This window comes from Gallinula chloropus (assembly GCF_964237585.1).
Source record: "Gallinula chloropus genome assembly, chromosome: 4".
Classification (NCBI taxonomy): domain Eukaryota; kingdom Metazoa; phylum Chordata; class Aves; order Gruiformes; family Rallidae; genus Gallinula; species Gallinula chloropus.
This window is the reverse complement of record NC_140088.1, coordinates 30,229,863-30,252,051: the sequence shown is the minus strand read 5'-3', so window position 1 is coordinate 30,252,051 and position 22,189 is coordinate 30,229,863. Positions and strand designations below refer to the sequence as shown.

The 22,189-nt window shown below is 37.5% G+C and overlaps 1 protein-coding gene across 1 annotated transcript in view; it reads left to right on the top strand.

Annotated features, from left to right (window-relative positions):
• The window catches only part of SYT9 (synaptotagmin 9), a gene marked incomplete at its 3' end in the record, with an annotated part of 63,655 nt that extends 41,667 nt beyond the window's left edge, over positions 1–21,988 (top strand). The window contains exons 4-7 of the mRNA XM_084262751.1: positions 19,184–19,304; positions 20,354–20,525; positions 21,175–21,304; positions 21,881–21,988. Coding sequence (XP_084118877.1) covers positions 19,184–19,304; positions 20,354–20,525; positions 21,175–21,304; positions 21,881–21,988 — 531 coding nt within the window. The remainder of the gene's footprint in view (positions 1–19,183; positions 19,305–20,353; positions 20,526–21,174; positions 21,305–21,880) is intronic.
• Between the last annotated feature and the right edge of the window lie 201 nt (positions 21,989–22,189).

Here is a 22,189-nt window from a genome sequence, read left to right as displayed (position 1 = left end):
ACCAACATAGAAACACAAAAAACTCCATAACCAAACCCATTTATTAAAAAAAAATAGAGGTGTAATTAAAAAGGCAGGTCAGTGGATATTCATCTTCTCCTAAGTCACAAAGGGCACTTTATTTCTTTTTTTCCCTTGACTGTTCTTACTTAATCAAATGTACAGAAAAAATAAAAGTCCATGTGTAATGAATAATTTCATAGCCAAACTATGCTCATCAGGCATAGATCTTTAATCCTGCAGATTTTTAAGGATCACCATGATAAGGATGAAAAAGAAATGAACTGGCCTTCAGCATCAGCACAGGAGGTATACTAGTTGTTGCACATTGAAGAACTGTTGCAATCAGTATTTTTTGTATGGTTTTCACTCTTTTAATAGCTACATATTTAAATGGGTTAATTTTAAAAACCCAGGCATTTTTCTTTTGTCTTTCTATGTTTCTTTTTTAATCTAAGGATTTTTTTAAAGAGAAGATTTGTCAGAAAATATATTTAAAAGATTAGGAGGCAGCACTTGGCATGGCTAAGCAAAGGACATACAAAGTTATATACCGTTATATGGAATAGAGATAAAATGAAAATGTGTTTTCAGAAAACCTAAGGAGAGTGGATGCCTCATTCTGGGTAACTGTGAGGATCATACTTGATAAAACTCGGGAAGGGCCCGAAGTAAACAAAAGTCAAGTGCCTTGAAGCCTTGAAGGGCTTTCAAGTTTGAGATGCAACTAGGGGGATCCCAAACCAGTGGTACAAGCACTCCAAGCTTGACTCCAAAAATAATGGTGACTATTCAGCTCCAGTGATTAACTTCCAGCCATGTAGCTCCACAGGCATCAACCAAAATAGGATGAATCCTGTAATATTACTGAAGCCTCAGCTAACATTTATTGGGGTTTTGGGACTAGTTTAAGAAAACTATAACTCAGAGAATTGTGTGTATGTGTCAGTACCACTTGAAGTTTATGGAAAACAGGAGTATGGCAGTCAGAGTTTCCAAGTGAGCTTTTTCAGTCTGGATATTTCTCTACAAAAAACGTGTACAAAACAAACAAAAGAAACTAAAGCAGATTTAAAAAAAAAAAAAAAACCAAAACAACCAACAAACCCCAAAAATAGCAAAAATAGGACCATTTCACTTATGGAATTAAAAAAAAAGTCAGTATTTTGAGAAGACTGAAATTTCAGAATAAGTTGGTCTGATTTCTCATTTGGAATGCCCTTCTATTGCAATATTTTAAAATAAAGTTGTAAATAGAACAAAACATCCTGTTCTTTATCAAAGAAAAATGATTCAAATCAAGTGGATATTCTGCTTAAAGATGGAAATAACTCAGAATTCCTTACAAAATTAAAATCCCAATTTCCACACTGGTTCTTCCCTTGCCCATTAACGCTGTGTATTCTTGAGCTCTCTCTTTTGTCTTTGCATCATACATGTTTCCCTGGTGCAACAGCTCCAGACCAGCAATAGTGTATGAAGAGCATTTTCCTCCACACATCTAGATTAGTGGAAGAGTCTGCAACTATCTCTGTTCTACACATTCCCCTTCTACTGTCTTCTCACCCTCCTCTACCAATTCTTTTTTTCTAGAAATCTGTCTCTCAACAGGGCTCTCAGAGGTAGCCTTCAGTGAAACAGTTCATACTGACAGACACTCTGCACAGACAGCAAAGCCAAAATATGATCCTACTCAGTGAAGCCTGTCCTTCAATTACACCATCCAGAATTGTTAGTGGGAGCCACACACACACACATACAAAATTGCACTAGCATTTTGCAATTCATAGGCAGCAGTTCTTCAAGAACCCGCACAGCGTCAACGCTAAAATAGCTGTATTAAGGTGATCTTGGCTATAATGATTCTGCACACAATTCCAGATTAGACTGTACTGAAGCCTTTTTTTTTTTTTTCTACAGGGTTATATAACTTTCAATTTAAACATGTATTTAGCCAGGCAGAGAAAAAAATCACTTCAAACACGCACTTAATTATTGAACAGTTTTGGGAATGCTTACTTTGTCTTTTTTTCTAGCAAAGGTCATAGAAGGCATTTCAATAGCTTATGGATTCATCGAAATATCTGGAAAATCCTACTCTTTAAATTTAGTTTCAATATTTGGAGCCAAACTTAAAAGTATTCTTCCCTCTGAACATGCTGTGCTTATGTGAAAAGCCTTAAGCCATTTTTAGTCTTTAATCCCCACAAGATATCACCGACATCAGGCATCTTTCTCCACCAGAGTATTTCAGAGTTTTCAGTTTTGCTCTGTGTATTGCCTGTTTACACCGTTCTCATGTTATTTTCAAATGGTCTTACATTTAAGCAGTAAATGGACATTTTTGTTATTGTGTATTAATTACTTGGGGATTAACTGTAATTGTGCTCTGAACCCTTTCAATATGTAATGGATATTGTGCAGGGGCTAGCCTAGCTACTTGGGAAGAACCTCCTGTACACCATACTGGCCAGGCTGGCGTTCTATTACAGCCTAAAACATGTGGTTGCTGGGGTACAGCCTTGACTTCATCTTTTCTAGTACACCTGTGTCCCCGGTAAATAGGTAGAAAAGAAAGTGCCACAATACACATGCTCTTCTCACCTAAAGATTTGTCTGTCCCCTTTCACACTCTTATTGGAGGATGTAACCAGTCTCACACCATAACCACTGAGGGTTCTAGGATCTTTCCAGAGTCCCATTATAGAGGACAAAACATTGTCTGTACTGAAGGAAGGAATTACTGGACCATAACTGTGGTGCTTTGGAGGCATGATTTTTATGCTCACAGACTAATTTATAATTTCCTGAGATTTAGGAAAGGCTATAGTGTTCACCTCATGTAACACAAGGGTTATCCTTAGACCTCCCTGTTGTCTTTGTAAGAGGAAAACATTAGAAATTGCGGCTAAGGTTTGAGCTCACTGGTGGAGAAGGACATATTATAGGAACAACATGTCCTATATCCATATCTATAGCTTTTCTAGCTTTTCTCCTAAAGCTCTAGGAAAATTTTAGTAGCTGATAAAGTAGTGTGAAAGAAATAAAAGATAAAACAACTAAACTGATATATACAAGAGTTGAAACACAATTCATTCTGCTAAGATTTGGTTATATGGTCAACAAATATAGTAGTGGATCCTAATTGTCCTTGGAAGGGCTCAGAGATGCACACAACAGATTTTCTGTCTTCAGTCCTTGGCCCTTCAGAGCATGAGGGCCACTTCTAAGACTCTGTGGAGAACCTTGCTTAGATTATTGCAGAAAGATATAAAGCTACACTCTTCCATTCTTTCACTTTATAAAAAACACGTTATTTGGCAGCCTAACTGTCTGAGGGAAGAGGGATAGAAAAGCATCATTCTTTCATGGCAATTGAGCAATTTTCTGAGAGTGGAGCTAAAGAAAGAGCAAAACTGAGGGACCTATAGCCTGACTAAAAGCTTTTTTTTTATCAAGATTTATTAGTCCCAAGTTTATTACCTTCTTGCAGTAGTGATCTTCATTTTAACTTGCTATTTTACTTAATTTCTCCTCATGCATATACATTTCTCTAAACGTTCAGAAAGATAAATGTTCAAGAACAACATATAATGTATAGTGCTACTGAAAAAATCCAACTAGGCACTGCAACAGCACTTTCTGCTTGCCTGGGTAAGATGAAATGACAAGCACGTACAAACCTCTGCATTTTGCACCAGTCCTCTCAAACATTGAGGCAATTTGCAATGCACACTCAAATTCTAGAACTACAGATCTAATAACTTCTGTGGTTAGTCCCCCTGAAATCACTGGAAGTACTCACATGGGGGAATGAAGCGTGCAGTCGTTTGCAGTGTGTGAGCCTTCCTATGGCTCCCTAGCAGAGAATTAGAATGAGTGTTTTACACCACGTACTTTGGTGAAGTGACAGGCTCAAATGATCAGACTGCTTTAGCAACATCTGCGGTATCATGATGTTTGAGATGTGTACAGTGACATGTTTCTGGCACTTTCATGCTTGGTTAAACACCTTGCTCTGTTTACTCAAGGAAACAGTAGTCACAAACTAGAGCTTACCTTAGTGAGTGCTTAATCATTCACTAGTCCTTTCATCACAAAATCTTAAAATTAAAGCTACAGACACCATCTGGAAGAACTTTTCCAACTATTGGCAGCATCTTGCTTGTGATGGGCAGGGAAACAGAAAACAAATGAGAGCTGAAAGTTTTCACACTTGATATTATGAACTTTTGGGATGAAATTCTCCACTCAGATTCTTGGGCCAAATCTGGTATCTTAAAAACAGCAGTATAGCACAACATCAGAAAACATAACCTTGCTTGTTGGGGAACCAGTTACTAACAGCCACAGTACAAGTGGCTGAAATCCACCACTCATCCTATCTAACATTTCCTCTTCTCTTTCCTGCAGTAAAATTATTTTATAATGATGGGTGAATTGGAGATTAGCAATATCATGTGATATCTAATATTTTCTATTCATATAGAAACCGCTACACAGACACTATGAAGGTTAACACAGAAGAGTGAAAGAATATTTCCCACACTGTATTTTGTATATTTGATTTCAGAATTCATAGACCTCTTTATGTGTTTTCTTTTTAAAAGCATGCCGGGGTTTTATAAATATTTTTAAAAGCCAGCTGTGGTTTAATCAACTGTCTGATCTACATTATGATAACTCTTCTGAACAACCCCAGCAATAGAATAAATATGTATGCAGTACAGAGGAACAAAAGCGTGTACAATAAAGATAGGAATAAAACAGCAGACTTGGGTTTCGAGCCCCCTAGAGAGTTATTTATGATCATCAGGAAGAAAGGAATCACTTTAAAATAATTAAAACCTTTCAATGTCTGTGCTTCACTGAGCACAGGATCTTACAGTAAATGCTAATCTAACAATAAACTTCACTCTATTGGGACAGCAATATTTTATGCAGGTAGAGATGAGAAGTACTTAGGGTGAGAAATCGGGGAAAGAATTCCCACTGAAGCTCAGTTTTCACACCTATCCTCTTGCTAGAATTTGGAAATAATATCTTGCAAACAGTACAAAAAGCCACATGGAAAATGTAAACAAATTACCTGAGATGTACATCAGACAATTCACAAAAACACCAGAACAAGCAAATTACCATCCTTTTATTCCTCTCTGCAAAATAAATCCCTGACAGTGACCAGCTCAGTAACTATTTAAATATTCTCCTCTTCCCCTTCCCCGAAAATCTGATGTCTAAAATAGAAGTGAGCTACCAAGTTTGGCCATGAAAAAAGCAGATAAAAACCTCTACATCAGAAATTACCTGAGTTCTACATCCACACCATCAACTTTTGACTGTCTGTCACAGTCCTAATGGAACAAAATCATGTGGAATTCTATTCCACATGTTCCTGCAGTGAGCAGCCCTGACTCATTCCTTTCAGTGGCTCAGCAGTGATTTTCATTTGCCAGATCCTTTTCCAGATTCTTCAATTTGGCCAGTATATAGCATCAACATTCTTGGGAAATCCACACAGAACACTTCATCCAACACAATTTTTTTATTTTAAAACAACATATAAAATCTTTTCATGTTATCCATAACTGTAATACTTTTTTTCACCAAAATATAGATATTAAAAAACCCAACAATGAACAGTAGATATAGCAGTAGATGCTCATTCTCTTCACTCTCATCCATTCACTCTCTTGCACTTCTCAGAAATAATTTATTTCATGAAACCTTTCAGTGCTAAAGCAGCACACAAAAAACCATGCTATCTTTCTTTTCAAACACTCTTGCTCCAAAAGTTATGAGTCGGGATGCTCAAGAGATAACTATACTAAATTCTTTCAACATCATACTTCCTTCCAGAAAACTGAAGTAAGGCCCTTTTAAGGTGTCAGACTGAGAACCCAAATCACTGATCATTCTCAAAGTAACAAAGAGCTTTAAAGTGAACTCAATATTTAGGACAAGTCAACTCACAACTTTTCTTTCATTCCAAAACTAACAGATTTTTTAAATTATAGGCAACTAAAGTAAAAATTTGAGAAGGCACCTAAGTGACCATGAGATGCTGTTTACTGAGTCTCTCACAGACTTTCTAAAAGTGCCGCTTTTCTTCCTACTCATAAGATAGTGTATAGAAAAAAACACAAGCTATTCTGACTACAAAGATAAACAGGTAGAAGCCTGGGCAGCTCACCCAGACTCACCTCACACAAATGCACACGACATTGTTGGGAAGAAAGTGCAACAAGACACAGAAAAATCCTTTTCCACTCTAGATCCATTTCACATATAGCACATGTAAAGTAAAGCAAGTTAGAAGAAAAGTATTCTAGGGGGAGGAAGTTCTGTTGACTCACTTTTATGGACTTAAAGCACATCTATATTTACTGCTCTCTTTATCTTACATCTTACACTACCCCCTGTGTATACTTTAAGAGAGAAAACATCCTCACTAAAGTCGTCCTAAAACTGCCTGCAGTACCTGTTTGAATATAATAGGGAGGCATAAGCATATCTGATAAAGAACAAGTCTTACAGAAAAAGAACTGTTATCACACTCTACACAATCACATTTTCCTTTCCTCATGCAGCAGACACCTGAATGATACCTTTGATTTCAGAGTATGCATTTTCTAAAACAGATTTCTATTTCTTTCCCTAACTTCTGCTTCCTTACATTCTTTAGTTTTATTTCAAATCCTTTTTTTTTTTTTTTTCTGTACAGCCTCAAAGTACTTGTAGTACTGGATTGATAAATTACCTAACAGCTTCAAGACTAAAACATTCAATTTATGTACAGTGTAGGTGATTGATATGCAACAACAGCTGAAATTCCTCTTTACCACATCCACATAGTCAAAGTGTCCTGATCGGGATAGTCCCCAAAGACCAGAAAGTAGCTGAATTTGCGTGAATATTTGGGCAGCATCAGCAGCTAAGATACTGTGAAACACTGAAATGTGCCAGGCATTGCCTAAGAGAACTGGCAAAAGTAACCCCTTGTTGTTAGATCACCACAGATCCCATGGCACTGATTCAGAGGTTCAGTCAGGGAGGTTTGCCAGAGAGGGTTAGATACCTACAGCGTATTGGAATGTTATGTAGTCAGCAAATTTTACATAGCAGCCTGTTACAAAACTGTCAGTAGGATCTCCGGGAGGAAAGAAAAAGGTCTCCCTTCTCTCCCATCTTTACCCCCACCTGGAAAAAGAATGACCAAAACCCCAACTTCTGATTCAAACATGAAGTTTTTGTAGCTTGGTGTGAGGAATAAAGGTTGAAAGCAATCCTCTTTTTCACACTTGTGGAGTGATGCTGCTATGTTATCATTAGTTTTGTCATTCTTCCTTTCTCCCTCTATTATTTTAATTCCATTTGTATTTCAAAACCAGAGAGGTCCTAAGTTATAAAATGAGACCATTTTGTGGTATTGAAAATTATGGGATTTTGTGTATTTTGACATATTTATTACATGTGTTTCATAGGATTACCTTAGTGTCCATGATTATATTCTTCCATTTAACTTGCAATTAAAATAGAATTGCTGTGCAGGGACAATCAAAGCAGTACAACTGCACACCTTTTCACCCCATCCATTAACTGAACATTGCAGGCAGTGAAGTAGTCTCTTTACCTTGGCTGCTTCACTTTGAAATTGGCAGTGATTTTCTTTTCTATATGACCCATTTAAATAAATTACCAAGAAGTAAATGAAACTTCTATGGAAATTGCTTTACTATTGTTAAAAGTGGGTAATTTCATGGAGAAGTGTTACCAGTAAAATGCATGTTGTGAAATTTAGTTGTGCTTTCAGTCTAATGGAAGGTCATGTGGAATGCTCTCAGATATGTTTTTAAGCCATAATGATCCCTTTTCACCATTTCTCTTATATTGATACTTTCTATGGATGGTGCATTTGAGTCTGGCAGGGCACCAGTGTTATTGTTCATACAGGTGACAGATCACATGCCAACTTTTTGCATTTAGTTACAGCAATTAATAGCAACCAAGTCCTTTTCAAAGGTAACAGGATTTCAGTATCAGGGAGCTCTCGAAAAAAAATAGCTTTTTACCAGAAAAAAAAACCATGAAGTATTCTCAGTGGTTCCTGACCTGAGGGGGTGGATGGCACCACACAACAGCATTGTCTCTAGTGAAACAAAACACACGGAGAAACTTAAACAGAAAGTTACTTGATCCTTGGCTTTAAAACCACAAGAAAACCCAGGAAAGAAAAATTAACTTTACCCTCATCATGATGAAGAAAATCTCTGCATAACTCAAAGAAAAAAACAATTGGAGAAATATATTCATAAAGCCATGCTTCTTTCCTCACCTGCTAAATGGGCACCGAATTTAAAGGGAGCTGGACATGGAAAATATTGCTTTTGAAAAGTCTGCCATAGGAATACCTTATTATCAGTGGGATGAGAATCCAGAAAGGATCAGAAAGAGTGAGAAAGGGCACACTAAGGATTTAATTGAACTTGGATTTGATTTGCAGATATCACCAGGATTTTTAAATGGTTAGTTTGTTTGGATTAATGGCAATACACTGCTCACTAACAGATATTTTAGTTGTCTGTGAAATGAGCCCGTTATATTCAAGTGGTCAATATCTAGGAGCAAAGATTCACTGCCTTTTTACAAGGAAAAATGCACATGTGCTTCTCCAGCATCTGCTGTCTACACTAGAGCCCTGAGCAGAAGGATCGCCTCTTGGCCTTCCCAGGCTTGTACACAGATACGTGCATAACAGACCACAGTACCTACTGAAATGAGACCTGAGATGGAGTTATGCAACATGTGGCAAAATCCAATGAGATATTTGATTTTATAAAAATAGTAAATTAAATGTATCTCAGAGCAAAGCTCTGGAATGGCAAGAGAGACACGGTACTGCAACACAGTTTGACATTAGCTGTCTGTTTTTCAAGCCTGCCATATTATTTGGACCATTTTCTTTTTCATACCAACTTCTTCATAAACAAAACTGTAGAGCAAAGTTTAACCTAGTCTGCAAGTAAATTCAGATTTACAAAAGTGGGCCTTCTTTATTACCCGTTTTGCCTCAAAACTGTGCTAAGCCTGAGTATCAAGGGATTCAGTACAGCACACCTAAAGTGCGTGCAATGAGTACATCCACAAAACACTAGAGGTGCTTACACAGGCAGAAAAGAACATTTTTGTTGTTGTTTTTTCTGATACCGTGAGTCTATCTTGTTTCAGCAGTACCCAGGTACTTAGTTTCCTTTTCAGAATGATGTGTTGGAATGCATGATATATAAGAGGGCTGCTTTACACAACAGAAAATGCCTGCACTGACAATGACATTCAGTGCTAAGGAAAGGTGAGGATCTGTTAGTAGGGCCCAGTGGGATTTAATATCTCATTTCAGCAGCATGTCTATATTAGCTGCCTTTTTTTTTTTTTTTTTTTTTACAGAATGGCCACTCTGCAAGACTTTATCCTTGATTAAGACTTAAAACTCTGTCAGCTGGGCACAAGGTCTGGCTGTACCCTGGGGCTGGGTGCCAGGAGCATCAGGGGACCATGACAACCAGGTCCCATCCCACTGCCCAGCCAGGGAGCAGAGCAGGATGGGGAGCTGGGAGGGAGTCCTTGGCATCAACCAGCTCCCTGGGACAGGCCAAGCCAGGCTGGGCTGTGGGCCCATGGTCTGTGGGGAGCTGGAGACCATCACCCTTCCATGTCACTGGCGCAGGAACCAACAGCCCTGTGCTGGGCTGAATAGGGTCCTGGACCATAGGCAGAGGGGGAATGCCCTGGGGTGGTCAGGGCTAGTAAAATTTATCAGTGCCCTCAGGGCCCTGGCATCCTGATTGCTTTCAGTCCTGTACATGAATAGATAATTGACTGGGGTTAGAGCATCTTTTGATATTCCACTGGAGCTGTAAATTCACACGCAGCCCCATTGTAACTCAAGGTAGAGTGAAAGGCCAATCCATTAATTTGCATACAAATTTAGTTTAAATTGACATTTTCATTTTAATACACTATGAGAAAAAATATTAACCAGCAAGACATTTTGGATTAAAATATTTTGATTAGTTAACTTATTTTTAAAACCAGCTTCCTCCCTTGCAATTTTTCTTGGATGCATTTGAGATTTTCATTATTAGTAGGATATTGAGATAATTAAACATTACTTTCAACTTAGGACGGAGCAGAAGAAAGAGGTAACTGGCAAATAATTCATGATAGAAATAATTTTCAGTGTTAGAATGGATGTGCTGCTTCATTTTCTTCAAGCTCACATTTAGCCTAGAGATAGTGAACATTTAACATGTACTTTAGCCTCCTCTTCTTACTACAAGCCAGTATTTAGCCTTGAAAATATGAAGGTTTATTTCCTCATCTCTTTCCATCTGTGTGGTGCTCATCATAGTTTTCTTTTGAGTCATCAAGGTTAGCCCACCCAGGTTAGTTTGTATGCTAAGATACTACACACTACAGTGCTATTAAGTTCTGGTTTTCTTTGTTTTTGCAATTTCAGTGTTTTACAGAAAATTGAGGTCTACTCCAAATCAATTACAGCCTGTTGAAAAATTATTTGGTTTGATATGACAAATATATATGGACATTCATTAAATGCTTTGATTCTCACTTTGGGAAACTACTGCCCTTTGTTCCAGATTAGATTGCTAGATTGTTCTGTGAAACTTCCCTCTGCCTGACCTGACTGTCCTTCCATTTTTACAAACTTCACCTAACATCTACACTTACCTTTACCAGCTGAAGCTCTCCCTTACATTTCCTTTCAAGTAAACAGCTGCCCTTCAAATACCTACTGCTATGTAGAAGAATTTACATTTCATTGCTGTTCCCAAGCTCGTCAACATTTCTAAAGCACCACTGCCTCCTTTGCCCAGAGAATGGCTTGAGTACTCTTTAGCATTGTATAATCAAACCCACCCTCAAAAGGCTTCCCTTTCAAAAGACTGTTGAAGCACAATTCCAAAGATAGCAACCTGCAAGCAGTGACAAGGTAGACAGCACTGAAGTAGGATACACTGGAATAAAAGGAGGAGGTGAATCTGCCCACGGTTCCTCACTTGTAAACTCATGTGTTACAGGTTATGACATTTTCATTTTTAAATGTTAGACCAGGAAGATGCAATTATCTCCTCTCAATCTCAAGTATTGCCTGTCCTCCACACACATACACATGCTCCCCCTGCCTCAGACTGAAATGCCTGGAAGGACCAGGGCAGACTCTTTTGCACAAGTTTTTTGTTTGGTTTGTTACAGGAGAGTTAGTAAAGCAGTAACAATTCAAGAAAGCAAAACATTTTTCAGAGGAATGGTTTAATTTGCAAGGAGAAACTTCAGCTTTAACTTCTTTCTCTGACCAAGAATGACATTTAGCAAACCTTCAAAACCACCTCTGTGTACACGTGCTTTCCTCCTCTTAATAATTGACAAAAAAGTTAAAAATTACTTATTATAAGTTTCATTTTCAGAATTCCACATTTATGCATTTTGGTTGTTTCTTTTTTTCTTTTTTTCTGTGAAATCAATTTCTGACATTGCCACACACACATTAACAGGACAAGTACTCCGGCTTTTCTAATCATGTCTCTACTAATTTTCATTAGCTCAATTCAGACTATCTCCCCAGTTCATCAATTTAGTTTGGAACAAATTAAGACATTATCTCAGTAGCTATGGGATAATTCATTAGATTCAGTCCTAGGCCCAAATTCAGCAAAGCACTTCTTGAACTAGAAACCTATGTAAAGGATTCATAGACAGTAATATCTATAAGATTTAAGCATATGTTTAAAAATAAGTATATGTATGAAGTTTATCTTTACCAAATGGAGTCTTTTTTAAAGTAAGACTCTTACTACAGTATAAAAAAATGTATCAATACATTTATCTTGAATGACTCCATAAGAACAAATACATTCTGTATATGCATTCAGCTAGCTGAGGACAATATGCAGCAAACCGATTGGAAAGGCAGTTTCAGTTAATCACTGCCATCCTATTTATAGGTTATAAATGATGGCAGTAGAGATGTTGAGTCTTTAGAGATAAGTACATTGACCGCCTACAGGAAAAGGCCTCTGTCCTTCCCTGACTGAGGACATTATGGCAAGGGCAAGTTAAATGTCTCTTCTCAAAGACATGAACCGAATTTGTTCTGAAATATATGAAGGTGAAGGCTTATCCCTTTGACTCCAGCGACACGCTTTATGAGATACAGTGACTGGCACAACACAAAAGTTGTGTCCGGAGGACCCTCCTTATTTGCACTGCAGTGATCTGCCTTGAAGTAGTCATGACACAAACATGATGGAAACAGGAGAGAGAAAAAAAAGAAAAAAAAAAAAAAAAACACCAAAAAGACCTACATCAAAAGATCTCTGGTCTGAACCATCAGACTGGTTTCTATTGATACACTTCCAACAGTTGTATAGGCATACAAGCTGATAGCCAGTCTGTGATGTGACCTGAAAATTGTATTATGCACCCAAAGCAGTATAAAGTCCAGTCAATTACATGCAAACACTTTGGCTTTCTTTTATTCCTCCACTTCAGTGAAACCAAGCTTCAGAATTGTTTTTTGATGTTCATTCCTAATAAGTGAAATCACTCATTTTCACATACCTAGCTCTAAAACTTTCTTTGCTTGTTTGTGTTCATTTTTTAAGAAAACCATGAATAAAAGAAATAAAGACAATGAAATGCAAAAAAAAAAAAAAAAAAGAATCACATCAAGAAAATAATACAATTTGCAAATTAACTTAAAAGATTAAATGCAGCCTGACATTGATGTATTGAAAGAATAATTGTAAAAGACAGGTCATTCTCATTTTCCACAAACTTTACTTAATCATATGTCTGTAGATACAGTTTGATTGGGGCATTAATAAATGCCTGCTTCACTGGAGTTCATTTCTTTGATTTAAGATATCATGAAAATAGAATTTTCCAGTCATATCTTCTCTATTTATCCTAAAATGTGTAATGAGAAGACAGCTGGCACTCTTCTAGCTATGTGCAAAGTCAGTTAACATCAAAAATTTCTAATGAGTTTTTCTTGACATACATTTCTCATACAAATGACTCACAATCTATGATGAAATAATAAAAAATGTAGAGCTAACTTTATGTGTTCATCATGTTAGCTACATTAGATTTACAATCATTCTCAGATTAAAATCTGAAATTTGTATAAGATGGTTGTGCATAATATTTGTGTCCCGGACATCTACCTGAAGAGAATTAATGCTTAACTCGCTACAATCTGAATCCAGACTTATCAGCACAGATGAAAAATTTAATAAACGTATATCCCCAAAGACAGATAGAACTTTTAAAAGTATTTTAATTCATTTACATTTAACACATAACCTAGTACACTTAAAATATACTCATCTTAGCAGAATGAACCTCCTATAAAATAAATACCTGCAAAATTCAAACTGCCTGTTATAAAAAAAATATGTAGAGTAAAATTTGTATGACATTACAAAAGTATAATTCCATTAAAGACTATGAAATAACTAGGAAGAGTTTTTACTTAAAATACAACTAATACCTCTCAGCTGGCTGGGAGAGTGGGGGCGGGGCAGGGGGGGAAGGAAGAAAAGATAATTAAATACTGGTAATCAATTCTTTCTGTGCTTCAGAAGCTGAAATTATATTACCTTATTTCATGAAACCTCAGCTATTTTTCTCTTTTTCAGTGACCTTTGCAGAGCACATGTATGATTGCTAAAGGAGGTGGTATGCAAAGTTGCCATTGCCTGGGCTGTACAGCCCTGCCATAGCAGAAAGAGTTTATAAAATCTCTAAAATCACTACTGTCTTGAAAACCTCCTTCAGCAGTTAGCAACTTTATAAGAAATAAGCAAGGGAATCACTGCCTGTAAGTGCCCCCATTAACGGAAAGTTGATGAGATGCATAAAAAGACATCTGAGCACCTCACAATCCATAATTAGGTTATTTTTGCAACACACCAGAAAAGTAAAAAAGTGTCTGTCTTTTTATAGATGGGGAACTGAGGAACCTGGCATAATGGAGACATATGCTTTAATTAGAGCAGCACAGGCACTGTGTGATAGCAGGCCTATCACAGCTTGTCTGCTCCAGAAACACAAAGCACAAGTTTCTGCAGAAATAGGCACAAACCTTATGATGGCCTAGCTCAAGGGCAGCATATTTTCTTCTAGAACAGAGGCAAAAGCAGAGTTTGTAACCTATAATTTGTCTTTTTTCCTTCTATCGCTTGCTGCCTGTTTTGCATGATTTTACATACCCATCCTCCTCACCGAAATGCATTTATGGGGATAACCTGTCCACTGGAGAAATCTGTTCCCAGCTTCATACCCATTTGTCAGAAACTCCCTAAACTACCAGGTAACTTTCCAGGTTTCACTGAGAAGGTTTGATCCAGCCTGAACTTCTTAATGCAGCCTCCAAGGAATCAAAGCTGAAGCCATTTAAGGATGCATCATCTCAGTCCTCTTTAACATGACACATCTCCCTGCTTAATATGCTGAGTTATACTCACCTAAGCACAAGCATGGAGCTGTTGACACAGTACTAGGAGTGATTTATCCTGCAGGGTAATCTGCAATGAAAGCAACATTTTAAAAATTGTAAATACTGTGTGACTATATGCTAACAAACTATCAACATTACTACTGGAATTCAGCATTTTAAAAGATATAATTATCACCTTGTTAGTTTTACAGGACAGAAAACAGAAACATTTTCTGGGAAAACCAGAAACAATAAACCTTTCAGTTGAAGCCACTAGAAATTATTAAAATAGTATTATTTTTATGGCAGATCAAATATTTCCACCAGAAATGGAACAAGGAGGAAGCACAATGTGAGGGAGGTCGTATCTCTGTGCTCCTAACACCAGTGAAAGGATGTACTTATTTTGAGGTTCCTATTGGTATTTCGAAACCTGTAAGGGTTTCATTGCATTTGTGAAGACACAGTTTTCAGGCAAACCTTGTGATTTACACCTCTGGTTTGAACTCTCCAGCTGACTGCTTACCCAATATTGAATATATCCGTCTCTCCCAGATTACACTGGGCAATTATTTTAAGGAAGAAACTTCATGCTTTTTCCTTATTGAATAAAGAACTACATTAATAGAACATGGGCTCAGAGGCAAATCTAGAGAGGATTATCAAAAAGAGACATCACACAGGTTGACTGTAAGGCACAGCTGACATCAAGGCACACAGCCATCACCCCAAGCCTGAAGCTGAAGCCTGGGGTGCTGGAGAAGAAAAGCAGGCACCAATCTCATTCTACCTTTTTTAGAATAGAGGACGAGCACATTTTAGATTAAAAATGGAGACAGTGCTTTCTTCCTCTGATTGTGGGCAGTTTTTGAGGACGATGGGAGGAGAGCTTGGACCTTAAGTATGTTTATCACAGAATATTTGTTACGTTTTTACACTATCCTTCCGGCTGAAAAGAATCACAATAAAAAAATGCAGGCCATACTCCTGTAAATAAATTATTATTGTAATTTCATTATCTTTTGAGTATTTTCTTTTAAGTTATTAATACCATTAACCAGCCTTTTGGTCTGGTTGGACTGTAACCTGCACGGTATGGTATTACTACCACACTAAATAAAGTCAGACACAGTTCTGGATTATACAAAATACCTGATTTACCTACAATATTATGAAATCTTTTCCTAAGCAGGAATTTAAAAATGCCTCTGGCAGTGTAATATTTCTGCCGCCACATTTTGTCAAGCATACACAGTAACACGTAAGTACTCAATGCAAACAGAAGCATAATCCTTGCAGAAGAGCCTGCCCTCTATTCTTGCTAATTTTGTTCTTCACAGCTCTTGATCATTCAGTACACCTTTAGTGACAATCCATGGCTTAGGCCATATAGCTCAGTGATTTCAAACAAGTGAATATGTGCAATAACCCTCTCTGTGCTGTTACATAGACCTTGGTTCTGTTGAGAACTGTTAAGAAACTGTAAGGACTGGTGTTTGCTGGACATAACGGTCATGACTGTGAAACTGCTGCTGTCAGAGCATGTTGCCTCTTCCACTGCAGTTACCCAGGCAGCTGAACACACGCATGCAGATTCTGCGGTGCAGTCACAGTTTGTGGTACTCTTTGAAGCACATTCCCTCATTAAGCTGAACCTTGAAGCCCCAGCAGCAAAATTTACGGTGTTTGGAACAGTTAAAAATGTTGTGCCCTTTGATTACAGAAGCAAGATGGAATAGCCAGGGCACTGGGAAAGGCTCAGTCTCTTAGAAAATCCGTCTTTCAAAAATTAAAAAACCAATCACAAGTAGCCATTATTATGATTCAGCCATTATTTCCCAAAAATCAAAATGAAAGTGTGAGAAAACAGGGCTTCTTTTTCAGGCTCAGAGAAGCATTTGTGTGCCATAAAGTATGTGTCTCTCTCCTTGCTGCTACCTCTGAGCTTTCCTTCAATTACATTCTCAGACTGCCATGGTTAGATTACTGCTAGCATTGGCTTGTGAACAGACTGAATCTCACAGTCATCTGTGATCTGTTCTTACAGCACCTACAGCCACAGGTGAAGAGCTGGAAAAAAATAAAGAAATCACAGGTTCTGTTTCCAAAGTTCAACAGGCTCTGTTTCCAGTTCAATAATGTTTTTCCTGTATAATGCCCAGTGCGATTTTTAAAGAAGCATTAAGAAAGTATTATTATCATTGTGGCATTTGCTAAAAAAAAGATATATCCCAGTGTAGGTGACTAATATTTTTCAAATGTAAGGCAAAGCTTGTGGATAAGTATATTGTGGCATAATTCCTAACATTGCATTCAACAGATTTTACCTGTTCTTTCCTGACCAGTTCATTTACACAGAGGGTTAACATTTTTCCTTGGATTTTGTATCTAAAACAAATGTATAGTAATTCATTTACCTATGAACTTCTTGATAAAAACTGATAAAAGGTTTGAAAATGCTCATTCGGGATGATCAAGCCTGGAATAGAAACTCTTGTATATGAAGAACCTAGGCACCACGTGGAGCAGGAATGTGGAATGACTTTGACATGATTGATAATATCTAAGACTACCAAGATACACAGTTAAAAACAACAGATGCCTGATGGGCTTCTTTATGATAAGGGAAAATCTGAGTGATTCAACAGTGCTATCTTCTCCTAAAGGTCATGATCAGTTAATGAAAAATAAGCTCTCAGTCAAAATTTCCCAGAGTGATAAATTCCCTGAAGTGCCAGAAGGTGGCTTCATTCAATATTTTCCTCAAATGGCTTAGGAAATTCTGCTCCCCTCAGAGCTGCAGCACAAGAACTCTACAGCTATGAATCTCAGCCCTTGGAGCTCGGGAAGTGCACTTGAATTCTAGCAGTTCTTCTCCCTCACAACAGGAAGGATAAGTGAAACCTTTGTTTCCTGTTCCCCAGGCTATTGGTATCAAGCTCCAGCTGACCATTGGGAAAGTTTCAGAGATCAATTATTCCTTCTGCAATACTAAATGCAGGTGTTGGCCAAAAGAAATTTCTCCTGGATGTGCTGACATCACTTTGGTCTGTAGGACTTCTTACAGCATCACCTTCTCAAACAACACTTTGGTGCTCCTACAGTCAAAGTGAGTTAGTGACACGGAGTTTGTTGCATCAGGTCTGCTTCCAAGTATGAACCATTAGGAGACACTGAGCAGGCTGAGTCATATCAGCTGCCTTGATATTGTTACAACCTTTATAAGCTTTACAGCTAACACAAAATGCTGATCTTTAGAATGAAAAATATGATAGTTCAAGTCAAGTCAGGGTTAAAAGCTAGTTATTACTGACAAAGGGACCATAATATCAGCTTTTTCCTTCTTTGAGGGCAGCTCTCTCCAATGCCAGCACAAGCAAAGAACCTGGTTTTGAATCAATGTACGTCATTTTTTTCCCTTTGCATAAGTTGAGAAGAATCAAAGCAAAGGTTCCTCTCTTGAGCAAGGAGTCGGATCAAGTGACCTCTAGAAATCCTCTCCAGCATAATGTTTTTCTAAAACACTGTGACAGCAATTTTTTCTGTCCTGCATGTCTCCCCTGCCAACTCATGAAGATATGTAAAGTGACTACACAGGCTTTGGGCATCAGTCTGTACAGCAACTAGTTCAAACACAAATGCTGACCTCTTTGGTGCTGTCTCAAGGTATTTTCACTCACCTTCTATGTCACTGGCCACCCTTCCTTTTTTGGTAACTGACAGAGAAAGAGTCAACCTGGGAAAGGAGAGAAGCTATTGTACAAAGCTAAGTGGGGAAGATACACATATTCTACAATACTTCCCTTCCCTATAAAACTTAGAATGTGGCATTGAATTTGCTGGACAGGATTACTTTTTTCACTGAAGAATGAAATACTGGGTAACAGGAAGTAGGTCTACAAAAGTACCAGTTCACCGCTCAAAAAAAATGCAAATCAAATCACACAAATCATTTAATGCAATCATTTATTCACTATATTTTTTATAAAAACTGATTTACCTTTTCTTTTTCCTTCAAAAAAAGACATGTTTTGTAACTGCTCATTTTCTACTACATATCTGAAACCATGATGCCATTGACACAGGAGAGGATCGCAAATCATTGTCAGTGAAGCAGGTGGATAAGCCTGCTTCAGGGAGCTTGTCTGTGCAAGGCACAGAAAGAAATGTCTTTTTGCTACTTCCAGCAGAGACTGCCCCAGTACCACCTACTTCACAGCTCTCTCTCACATCTGAGTTTATGGAAGCTTGACAGCTGCATAAAACTTTACCCTGCCCCTCTGAAGATTTTCTGTGAATGTCTCTATGGTTATCCTTCTGCAGACCAGAAGGAAAGGCACAGAGATCTGTTGCAACTTGTCAATGATACATGCAAATCACTATAAACCAGACAATACAACAAAGCTTTTTTAGTGTCTTGTGCTGTACCTCATCACTTAAATAAATGTGTTTCGGCTCCAAGGACTGAGTTCTAGAAATTATAACCATATTTACCCTGCAGTGACTGGAATCTTGTATGCAAGTGGTTGTCTACTTTTACAAATATGTTTCAGAATGAGAATTCAACTCTTGCTTGCAAGATCCCCTAAGTTATACTTTAGCTCCCATTACAGGTAAGGAAAACTGTTATTATTGCTTTACATTGTCTCTCTTTCCTTGGAACAGGACAATGTGGATCTTGGTGACTTGATGTTTTCACTCTGCTACCTTCCAACAGCTGGTAGACTAACTATTACAATAATAAAGGCAAGAAATTTAAAGGCAATGGATATCACAGGAGCATCAGGTAGGCATGAATTTAATGCTTAATGTCAATTTCTGTCCCATTTTTCTCCTGAGTCACAGAACTCAGACCTGTCAATTCCCAGAATGATTTTTGAGATGCTGGTTCTTATACTCCAAGCTCTTGAGTTACCTGAGTACTGGAGTTTCTGAGGAGTAAATAATTTTTTTTTCTGTTGCAAACAGCATTTTAAAATAATCTGCTCTTAAAAAGACAGCAAGATTATTATTTCTAAAGCCCCTGTGTTTAAGAATAGTATGACTTGGCCAAGCTGCTTGCATAACACAGAGAATTTGTTTGTGCATCAGACTATTTGTTATGGCTATGGCAGAGAAGCAGACTGACCCTTCCTGACAGTCTCCAAGAGCCACCGAGCCAATTCTGCTGTTGTTGGCTTATGGACAAAGCAGTGATCATACCAGGCTCCTTTCAGCCCTTTCAAAATTTGATGATGAAAGCAAGAAGCTAATGTAAATAAGAGTTCATAGATGGCTTCCAAATGCTAGCAGGGAGTTGTAGAGCTCCCAGAAAGGAGCTACAAAGAAATATCTTTTTTACTACATTCAGGAATTTAAAAATAATTATGATTCTCTTGAGAAATATAAGCGATTATTTGTTACACTTTGAATTATATTTAACCATACATCAGTAAATCACATTGTGTAAAAATATATTGTCGTCTTCTGTCAGTCCTACAAATCTGTACAAGTAATTAGGCTGTTATAAATAGGCTGATACACAGGCTGTTATATAGAAGTCATGTATAACACAGTTCACTGGATATTTTAATACCCTTTGAGAAGTTGGTACACAACATGGAGCTTCTTGATCCTAAATTGTTCATTATAAGCAGTCAACCAAGTAAAGCTTTCACAGCTCCACTGCCTCTCAGGCATTCCGTGGTAATAAAGAAGCTCAAATTCCAGTCAGGTCCAGGTGACTAATTCTGCAGGCAGGTATGGGCATGCAAGAAGGCTGCTCCCTTCACTTTCAATTTGCGTTTGCTTAAACACAAGAAAAGAAAACCGATGTTGTTCTTGTGATTCACACAGATCCCTACGTGAAGGTTTCTTTAATGTGTGAAGGAAGGCGACTAAAGAAAAGAAAAACTTCCACCAAGAGGAATACCCTTAATCCCGTTTACAATGAAGCCATAGTCTTTGACGTCCCTCCAGAAAACATTGACCAAATTAACTTGTCGATAGCTGTTATGGATTATGACCGGTGAGATACCTGTAGCTGCAAAATAACATCATTTATTGGCTTGTCAAATCTTGCATAGTAGATTTGCATCCAGAAACAAAGTTACAATTTTTTCCAAATAAATGGGAAATTAAAATTACGTTGACTTTGGTAGAACACTAAAATTTCTTACATTCTGAGGCAGAATTACCTTTCTAAATTTTAAAATATAAATTTGCATCCATTAATGACATAACTAAGCTGAATCAGAAGTAATCTAACTGAACATATAGTCAGACATTCCACACTACTGTTGGGTTTGTGCACCATTACAATGACCCCTTAGACACACACCTCTGTTTTCAAAATTGTGGCCTAGAGTTTACTTGTATTTGCATCTATTACAGAACCCAAGCAAAGAACTTTGTATATTATTCATGCAAAAATAGGAGACAAATGCACACAGACACACAGGGTATACTATAATGGGGAAAATACAAAATAATTCTGATTAGTGGGAAATTCAAAGAGCAAATCTTTATATGTATTTTATATGTATTTTATAGTTCTTTACATTTTTTAGGCAAGAATTCTAAAAATCTGTGACTAATGTTTGTAATGAAATATATAGATGGTGTTGCTCTAAAGATAAAATTTTAAGAAAAAAAAATATTATGGAACATTTTCACAGTATAGGTCACAATGAGGTCATTGGAGTATGTCAAGTAGGCAACGATGCAGAAAGTCTAGGTCGTGACCACTGGAACGAAATGCTCTCATACCCTCGGAAACCCATTGCTCACTGGCATCCTCTTGCAGAGGTAAGACTTTTATTTCTTGCTTCCCCATTACAATGATTGCAAAAAGTGTTCCATATGGCATTAGAAGTTGGATAGAATTTTATGAACAATACCAAGATCCACATGCATGCACTAAATCCTAGAAAAGGGCTCAGAAACAGTGATATTAAAATTAAAACAAAACACACAAGTTAGGTCTGCTCCTTTCAATCTTAGGGGGACAGAAAGTAATTAATGGCTTTAATATATACATGAACACAACAAACATCATACACTGAATGAAGGTTTGGTTTTGTTTTTTAAATAGGATCTTGGGTAACTTTCACTGATAATTTATAAAAAGAATTGGACCTTGTTTAAAGAACAGCCAAGACCTATTACATATATATATATATGAACCTAATTTGACTTCTTCTCTTGTAAGAATGTATCATCCATGCCACTAGCACATGTCAAAGGACGCCTAACTACACAAAAACAAATGTTTAAGTGTCTCTGGAGATCTGAGGCATTGATAAGAAGCCACACAATCAGAAAAGCTTTTCAAGGTTCCTATGGTTTTGTTTTGTTTTGTTTTGTTTTGTTTTTTGTCTTTAGGGCCCTATTCAGCAGAAATGTTATGCAGGTCTTCTGCGCTTGGATGGCTGCCGAAGAGGCTTCCTCACCCTTTTAACCTATTCAGCAGAAATTTGGCATTCCTGTTGAACTCTTTCTTAGCCATATCCTCAGGGGCTATTCCACAGAGTCCAGTGGGGTAAAGATGTCCTTTTAATCCCTCTGTCTAATCCTCTCCCCAGTACAGGGAATGCTAATTCTGATTAATGAGACACAAACATTCACCAAAGATCTAACTAAATTGCTTCCTAAGAGTTACCATGACTTAATTTTAATTCTTACTTTCCCTGG